At 50.3% G+C, this 9,176-nt stretch overlaps 1 protein-coding gene and 1 long non-coding RNA gene across 3 annotated transcripts in view; one reads left to right on the top strand and one right to left on the bottom strand.

Moving 5' to 3' along the window:
* CCDC12 (coiled-coil domain containing 12) overlaps positions 1-6,712 on the bottom strand; it is a 67,014-nt gene extending 60,302 nt beyond the window's left edge. The window contains exon 1 of the mRNA XM_019480697.2: positions 6,622-6,712. Within this exon, the coding sequence (XP_019336242.1) occupies positions 6,622-6,645 (24 nt within the window). The 5' untranslated portion in view covers positions 6,646-6,712. The remainder of the gene's footprint in view (positions 1-6,621) is intronic.
* On the top strand, positions 99-8,817 carry LOC109281469 (uncharacterized). 2 transcript variants are annotated; one of them, XR_002088122.2, is made up of 4 exons: positions 99-4,619; positions 4,759-4,888; positions 6,897-6,998; positions 7,464-8,817. It is a non-coding gene; the product is annotated as an uncharacterized LOC109281469 (long non-coding RNA). The 2 variants fall into 2 exon arrangements; XR_009462746.1 differs by having other exon boundaries at positions 4,759-6,998.
* The last annotated feature ends 359 nt before the right edge of the window (positions 8,818-9,176 follow it).

The following is a 9,176-nucleotide window of genomic DNA, read 5'->3' on the forward strand; positions in this document are numbered from 1 at the left end:
GGTAAGGGGGCAAAGAGGATGAGGGGAGGGGCAAAGAGGATGAGGGGAGGGGCAAAGGGGATGAGGGGAGGGGCAAAAGGGGTGGGGGAGGGGCTAATCAGTTGGGTGGAAGGGACCTCATGGTGTGCCACGAGGCTCTGGGACTGGTTTGTAGTGGGGAGTAGGGTAGAGGCGTTGCCATTAGTAATTCAGGAAGTAAGATGCCATTTCTACTGCAGGGAAGACAGAAACGTGGGCCTCGCAGCACAGCCTGCTGCCTGAGGCCTTCCCCGCGCCATAATGTGTGCTTGTACCCTGGGATTAGATTGTGATTTGGTGACTTGTTCTGCAGGGGTGGCTCCGTGCCACGGGACGAGCGAGGCCGTGAGATTGCTGGGACGTAGGGACCAGGCCGGGCAGCGAGTCCCGGAGAAGACAGACAGAAGAGAGGAAGTCCCTGGGAAAACAGAGCCGGGAGCCAGGAGCTGCCCGAGGGAAGACGGAGCGAGTCCGAGGAAGGACGGGGGAACCGCCCTGGCACAATAAAGACGGTTTTTGAGCTGAGCTGTGTGTCGCGCTGTTGGGGACAGCTGACCCCCGCTTCCCGGGAGCCCAGCAAAACAAAGCTATTCAAGGTGGTGGGGCTGCAGATCCCTGGGGAAGACAAGGACAGAGAAAAGCCGGGGTCCCGAGACAAAGGGTTGCCCCTCGCGAAGCCACACCACAGCTGGCTTCAGGGCGCCCTTCAGGAGAGGGAGACCGAAAAAGGCTGCTTCTTGGCAGAGCTTCCCCTGAAAGCGGAGTGATCCCTGACAGGGTGAACAGATCCCCACGCCTGCAACCGGTGGGGAAGACTAGGTAAGGATATGGACATTAAAGATGGACACAGCACCCCACCGGGCTCGCGTCACCAGAGGGCCCATCGGATCATAGCAACTCCTGATTGCCACAAACCTGTGCTGGATACGCAAAATTTTAGGGACGACTGAGTTACATCACCTTGCTGCAGCCTTTCAGTCAACAGCCTGCCAGGAGTCCTGCCCCTGCATTGTGAGCTCCTCGCTTTACACCTTCACTGACCGGCTTTCTTGCGTGCAAACCAGCCTCTGGCTTCTTCACTATTCACTTTATCCAGGAAGAGCGCACACACTGACTGCAGATGCTTCCTCAGCCTAGTGAAGGGTATTTATACCCAAACACTTGCAAAGAAGAATTTTTCCAACTATCTGAGTCGGTCTAATAAAAGATACCAGATTTACACAAAGAAGCTTGCCTGCTGGTGTAAACATCTTGGCTTTTTTATCCATGTGGGAATCACTAATACAGTGGACAAAGGTCATGAGGAGGAGGTCCGTCATCAGGGCTGTCCCATCCGTATCCAGCTGCAGAATAACCTTTGATTCCTCTGAGGAGCCCTCTGGCCCTCAGTACATCCAGCACGTATTACCCAGCACGTATTACCCTTTGGCCATCAGTACACCCAGCCCATATTACCCAGCTCTATTGCCTGGGTAATATTATGCAGCAAGTGCCTCTGGTTTTTAAGCTCTGTTTCTCTCATGGGACAGCTGCTTTTCACCTGTAGGCTGCGAGCCTAAGCAGGAGCACGGTTGTACAGGAGGATTATGGGACAAATACTTATGGCTAAATAAGACAGTCTTGAGTGCTTTAAGTTAAAGTAATCAGTTTAGATCCGAATCTGATGTCCTTTGGGCAGCACTATTACCATCCTTCCCACCCACCCCCTTTTACAGATGGAGAAACTGAGGCACAAAGGAGGTAAGTGACTTGACCAAGGTGATACCCGCTGGCAGGGAATTTCAGGGTTCACCAATCCCAGACTTGGTAACTTGTGCACCCAGACCACAAAGACAACAGCTCCCCTAGTCGTGGGGGCAGCGTTTCTTTAGGACCATCTTCAGTGCACTATTATACTTCCACTCCGATCAGGATTAGGATCATAGGAAAGTAGAGCTGGAAGGGGCTTCACAAGTTCATCTAGGGCAGGAGCATCCTTGACTAAACCATCCCAGCCAAGCGTCTGTCCAACCTGCTCTTGAAAATTTCCTAGGATGGAAAGTCCACAGCTGTTCAAAACAGGCTCCTCCAATGCCTGAGCCCCCTCAGAGTCAGAAAGTCACTTCAAATCTCCAACCTAAATCTACCCAGCTTCATCCTGGGGCATTTGCTTCTTGTTCTGTCCCCTGTGGCCACAGAGAAAAGCCCATTTCCATCCTCTTTAATAGCCTTTCCTGTTATCAAACCCTTCCTCAGTCTCCTCTCCAGACTAAATACCCCTACTCCGTTCAGCCTTTCCTCATCATCAGTCTTGCCTCTCAGGCCCTAATCATTTTTGTTGTTCTGCGCTGGATTCTTTCCAAACTGTCCCCATCCTTGGAATGAGGGGCCCAAAACTGGGCCCAGTCCACAGGCCTCATCAGTGCTGAATAGAGAAGAAGAATCACTTCCCTTGATTTTCAAGTGACACCTGTTAATACAACCCAGGGTGCTGTTGGCGTTTTTTGCAACAAGAGCACACTGTTGACTCGTGTTCAGTTTATGGTCCCCCGTAACCTCCAGGTCCCTCAATGCAGTGCTGCAGCCCATCCTGTCATTCCATGGGTCCATGTCAGGAGCTACTTTCAAAACCAAATCTGTCCTACAACAGCCTTCTTCCAGCAAGCTAAACAGGAAATCCTGCCGTCAAAAATAGCTTGCAACAAACCCAAAGAAGAATTTATCACTTCAAAACACGACCTAGTGTATATTTAAGCTTGTTTGGAGCCCTGTGCTTACAGGTACTAGGCAGGGAAAGCTGGGCACTGCAACACTTTATGTGCTGAATCAACAAGGGGAAGGATGGCAGGGTTTCCTCAACCCACATTGTAGCTGGTTTCTGCTCAAATATAAATGAGGAGTGGTGATCTCTAGAGAGACATCAGTAAACAGAGCTGGTCCTGCCCAGTAGAGGACCTTGGGGATGATACCAGATTAAATGCGACCAGTGGTCCTATATAACGCAGCAGAGAAGAGACAGAAAAGTGATGGGAAGATACTGGACTAGAAGGATCATTGGTCCAGCTTGGTGATATGAACAGAATCAAACTTCTATCACAGAAATCACCGCGTCCTGTTTTGCCAAGTTAACACGGAAGCTTTTGGTTTTCTTAATCTGGATGTTTGCATTTTAAGTAACTGTCAAGCCATTCCATTAAGCAGACATCAAAGAAAGGCTGGGAGTAGCATCATCGTCAACTGCAGAAACATGTATAATGAGGCATCGGACAAAAGCAGCTGTCGGTTCAGTGCCAGAGCCGGTGAAGGGCAGGAAGGAATGTGTCTCATTAGAATATTGCTTCTCTGCTCAGGAATGTTGTGCGCTCTTCTCTTTTTACACTCTTTTCTGATTACATGAGTCTGACAGGAGGCCTGGGTTTCTGGCTCTCCAGTTTTAGCTAACCCCATGTCTGTCTCTAGCCCCTAAATTGGCAGCAGCAGGGCTGTACCTCTACAGTGCTGCAGGCAGACTAATTAGCATGGGGGCAGGCTAACTGGCTCTCATTGACCAGTGCTAACCAGCTCAACTGAAGCACAGTTGGCGTGTCTACATTTACGCCAGCTTAAATTTACTATGCAGTAAATGGAAATAGGCTGGCATCTACAAGTGTGGATGTTAAAGCTCATTAACAGTGTGTGTGGCTTGACTTGGGACTTAAATTAATCCCATGTCAGTCCACATACACAGTATTACTGCACAGTAAGGTGTCTACACATGCATTACTGTGCAGTAACTAATCGGGTATAAGTCTGATACCTGCATGGTGCAGGTATCAAATTTACACTCAAGTCTGCATAAGTCACCGTATTTACTGCGCAGTACGGGTGTGCACATGTAGATGTGTGCCTGTACTGCACAGTAATTTTGGTTACTGTACAGTAAATGTGCACGTGTAGATGTGCCCAGTGTGGACCTGGCCACACTGCCAGATTGGGAGCTGACCTGTATGGAGCAGTGTGTTGTGTCTGAGGACACTTGCCAAGTCTGATGAGTTTACCCTACAGATATGGCCTAAGTCGCATCCTCCTTCCTCCATTTCCCCCTCAGTAAAAGGGAGGTTACACGTGACTCGGAGGAGAGCCCAAGGGGTTAATTTATTTATATTCATCAAGTGTTTTAAGGCTCTCATGCAGAAGGCACAATGTACCCTCACAGCCTGATTTTCAGCTAAGGCATCGGGCTTGCCGATGGCATGAACCATCACATGCCCTTGCCACATGCATTACCACACTTGCACATGGGGCCTGGGACGTTGTGTGAACACATGGCTTGCCCTCCCTGCGTGTACCCAGGGTGGCTGACATGCACCAGCAGAGGAAAAGCAACAGCAGCATGCTCACAAACACATGAGTCTTTTCTGGCTGCAAATCAAGCTCTCAAAACTGACAGGTCTCAAGTTGCTGTTTTTCCAGCTCTTAAGCCACGAAGCTGAAGCTGTCAGGGAAGCCCCAGGAATTTATTCTGGTCTTTTTCTTCTAGCAGGATGGAGATTAGTGAGTCCAAGCAGATGCTCAGCTGAAAGCTTGCTGAGTAAAGGAAACCCATCTGGTGTCTGGATGTAGCCAAGTCTCCGTGAGAGCAGGTAACTTCACCCCTTCAGCACCTAAATTATTGTCTGTCTTCCCTGAGGACTGGGGCATAATTCAGCCCCTTCCTGAGGTTTGATTTGCTTCATAGACATACACAGCAAAGCAAAACTCTCATCCATTCCTTCTTCCCAGGTCTCGATGCTCTTACTTTAGGGCAACTCAGCACACCTGACAGCTCCTCCCTGCTTTCAGCTCTAGATCCAAGTCACCTGCTGAAGTCTGTTTCTTCATCCATTGTTCCCTCCACGGCTGGCTGCTCCTGGTATGTGTCTCAAGGTGGAGCCTTCTGGACACACCATTACCTGTTCCTGTGCAGAAAGAGGTCTGGTTTCCCCCATCCAGCAGCTTGCTCATGGGAAGCCAGCCCTGAGAACCTAGCACTGCAGGTCAATCAGATCATCCCATCCGAAAAAGCACAGCGGGCTCGAGTTGTCTTACGTGAGGGTCCCTAAAATGCAGGTTTCCAATAGACAGGATCAGTGTTCAACTGCTAAGGGGCAAGGCAAGGGGAGTGCTGGGCCACTCCATTGTGGTCCAGTGAGCTCAAACCCTAGTCACACAATACAGAGCCGTCAATGAGCCCTTTGCACCTCTGTGTCTCCCTGTGTTGCCTGGACATTGAGTCACTGAGGCTCACCACACCTGTCGGCTGTTGTTATGGAGTTAATTATCCTCATTTCACTGCTGAGGTCAAAGAGATTAAGTGGGAACATTACCTAGTAAGGTAGGAGCAGAACCAGAACTAATCTTGCTATCTAAGAGGCCTTCTCCTCCACTCTTTGATGCCCTCCACCTTCTCAGGCAGTAATTTTTAACCTTTTTTTCATTTGCAGACCCCTAAAAAATCTCAAATGGAGGTGCAGACCCCTTTGAATTGTACGTGTGCATATTCACATATTTTGATTGTTGAGAGTCACCTTTGGCAGACCCCTTAGACATAGCCTGCAGACCCACAGGGGTCCACGGACCACAGGCTGAAAACCACTGGTCTAAGGTTTGCAGCTTAGCACTGGACGGTTTCAGGCTCTTCTGGGATGGTCCCTGCTCCGTCTTCCCTTCCATGAACAGCTGTGTCTGAGCACAGCAGCCTATTTCACACGGCACCTTCCTTGCCCAAACAGTCCATGCACTACAGCAGAAAGGCAAGCAGGGATCACTTCCTCCGGCAGGAGTTTTGGACAAAAAGTGAAAGCAAATTCATAGCAGGTTGAAGCCGCCAGAGAAATGTATGCCTGGTGGGTTATTATTACCCATGCTGGAATGTAGCCAGGTCATTAGGCCTGACACGCTTACCCGGCCTGCTTTTTTATTTTATTATGTTCCTTCCCCCACCGCCACTGAAGCAATGTAAGAGTTGCTCACTGCTCTTTGGGTCACACGCAAGTCACAGGACAAAGGGTTTCTCCACAATCACAATTAGCAATTAGAAACCCGCTTTTCTAACAGGAATGAAGACTCTCAGTTAATCCCATGACTCCAGGAGCTGAGGCATCAGTAATATAGCCCCCAACTGGGACAAGACTGAGCAATACAACTCCATTTGAGGGACAGCTGGCAGTCCCTGGGCTGTCACAGTGCCAGAAAGGCTGCAAAGATCAGGGACTCTCCCTTGCAACGCATAGCCAGGGTCAAGTCCTGCACTAGAGAAATCAGTGGTTGTACTGCAATGCACTTGAATGAGCTTGTGGTCAGGTCTTGGACAATGTCAGATGACTCCAACACTGCACTGTTGGAGCAGGAGAACGGCCAGGGAAGTTCCAGATGCAGAGAGCAGTTAACATGGGTGGTGAGTCACAGCGCTTGGTCTCCAAAGAGGATAACCTTTTCTGCTGGTGCCTCAGGCTAGCCCATCCCCAGCTCTACTTGGCCAGCCAGAGGGAAGTGGCTTCTTGGCACTGGTCCCTGGCTCATGCTTGGGGACGGGGTTGAGGCTGCTCTGGTTACAGCTTTCCTCACCTCCCTGTTCTCCACCTCCCCTTGCTCAGCTGTACCTACCGTGATGGTGAGCAGTAGTGCCATCCCAGTGAACAAACCCGCAGTTCTCTGTCAGACAGGCCCAGCAGCCTGTATCACTGGAGCAAGGATGAAGACAGCTCCAGCCTGGAGCTGCAGACCCATAGACACTCATCATATTTCTGTCAAGAAAATGCAAAAAAATGTACTTTTTCTTGTCAAATTGCTATCATCTTTGGTTGGTCAAAAAATAGGTAGTCAATTGACCAGTCGATTGACAGTATTTAACCAATTAATTGACTGTCTTGCCAACCCAGTACTGTTAGCACATGGTCCCCAGACTGGCTGAGACAAAGCAGTGCCCTATACACCCTTGGCAGCACTACCCCGCTGATGGAAAGGATTTGCCACAAGAATAGGTAGGTCTGGCTGCACTCAGGAGGCCACTAATCACGGGGTAGAAATGGAGAAGACCCCTGTGCAGAGCCCACCCCACCAAACACAGAGGGGTGTGAGCCTTTCTCCAAGACCCTAGTGTAGGGTGGAGATGTCCAGCTCACCCCAGGCCTTGGGCCACCTCTAGACCAGGGGCTGTTCTCCATGGGGCCAGCAACAACTTTGGGTCTAATGATGAAGGCAGTGGCAGAGGTCTGTGGGGGCTGGGTGACCACAGGCCTTGTTCCCCTTGCCACCGATGGCCATGGCCATTGAGGCCCAGAGGCCCCAAAATCTGTGACAGGCCTTGCCTCCAAGTTCCTGCCCCCACCCCCACCCCCCTGCCTGGCAGTGGCAGCAGCATTTCTAGTCAGGATCTAGTGAGGGGTCAATTGACTTCATGGCTCATTGAAATGTACTTGACTCCTTCTAAACTCTTCACTCCGCAGGTGTTAACAACCCCTTTTCCCTTATCATGGTCTGAATATTCCACCAATCAAGCAATCCTTCGTTCTGCAATTCTGCTGCCTCTTTGTGGCTCCTGGTAATGAAGCTCCTATTTCCTAGCCCTGCAAACTGTTTTTTATCTCATTCCAATGAAGTTATATTTGTTTTTGCATTCCTTTTAAATGGAATAATACAGCCCCAGGCCCCTAGCGTATTACTAAAGCTTCTAGTTTCTTTTTACCTGGAGAAAAATATGCATTGTGATGATGTACAATGTGCACCTCACCCTCCCAAAATCCTAGATCCTCCCATGACTGATCAGATAGCATAGAGCAGGGTTTCTCATCCTTTTTAGACTCAAGGCACCCATCAATTGACTTGAGGCACCCCACAACTTCTGTAAATTAAGCAGCACTGCATTTCAAGAACTAATTCATAGAAAATGAGGGTTGGAAGGGACCTCAGGAGATCACATCTAGTCCAACCCCCTGCTCAAAGCAGGACCAGCTCCAACTACATCATCCCAGCCAAGCCTTTGTCTAGCCAGATTTTAAACACCTCCAAAGATGGAGACTCCACCACCTCTCTGGGTAACCTGTTCCAGTGGTTTACTAACCTCCTTGTGGGAAAGTTTTTCCTAATTTCTAACATAATTGATTTAGCACAGTGCTTACCTCTTTGCAGAGAGGCTGGGGAGTGGGCACAGGACAACAGCCAGCCTGAGCCTACACTTATCTCCTCATATGTGCTCATCCCCTCACAGCTCGCAACACCCCAGTTGAGAATCACTGGTGGAGACAGCGCTTTGCTGCCCGCAGGCATCTTTGCGACCTAGTAGGGCTTCACACCCCGAGTCAAAGGCAATGCTGCCAGCAGTACAGCCCCTCCTAGGGTTTGGGTCTGTGCTGACATGGAACAGTGCCAGGTCTCCTCGCTACCGCATGCCTGGGTTGGACTCCTTGGCTCTTCCGCGGCATGACTGAGCCCTCTCCCACCACCGTGTAGACACACCCTGACTGAGGCTGGCTGCACCCTCGAAATGGAAGTCCTGCATCCCTGCCATTATTCCACCTTTCCCTCCACCTCCTTCTGCCTTGCCCCGTTCTGGTTCGACTGAGGCCCCCCTTCCCTCCAGCCCTTCCTGAAGCACAGGCTCCGGGACATTTCCCAGTAGAGTTGTTTCCTGCTGCCATCTCCCTGGGCCCCAAGACCTACAGAGACCAGAGGGAGCCTGTTGTGAACAAGTTTAGGGGTTTCTAGACTGGAGCTAGCCTGTTCTCAGTGGGGGCAGATGACAGGACAAGGAGCAATGGGCTCAAGTTGCAGCAAGGCAAGTTGAGGTTGGATATGAGGAAAAGCTTTCTCAGGAGGAGGGTAGTAAAGCACTAGAACAAGTTACCCAGAGAGGTGGTGCAGTCTCCATCCTTGGAGGTTTTTAAGACCCGACTAGACAAAGCCTTGGCTGGGATGATGTAGCTGGGGCTGGTCCTGCTTGGAGCAGTGGGTTGGACTAGATGTGACCTCCGGAGCATCCTTCCTACCCGCATTGTCTGTGAGTCTGAGACAGGTCAGGACAGGGAGCTGATATCATTAAGGCTCCAGCACCCGGGTCTGAGACCGTTGTTCTCTCTGGCTGATCAGAGAGAATCTGCAATTGAAGAGCTCAAGTCTCATTTCCAGGTGTAATTTAAGGAATTGGTGGAGATCCTCGATTC

This window comes from Alligator mississippiensis, chromosome 5, assembly GCF_030867095.1.
Source record: "Alligator mississippiensis isolate rAllMis1 chromosome 5, rAllMis1, whole genome shotgun sequence".
NCBI classification, from domain to species: Eukaryota; Metazoa; Chordata; order Crocodylia; family Alligatoridae; genus Alligator; species Alligator mississippiensis.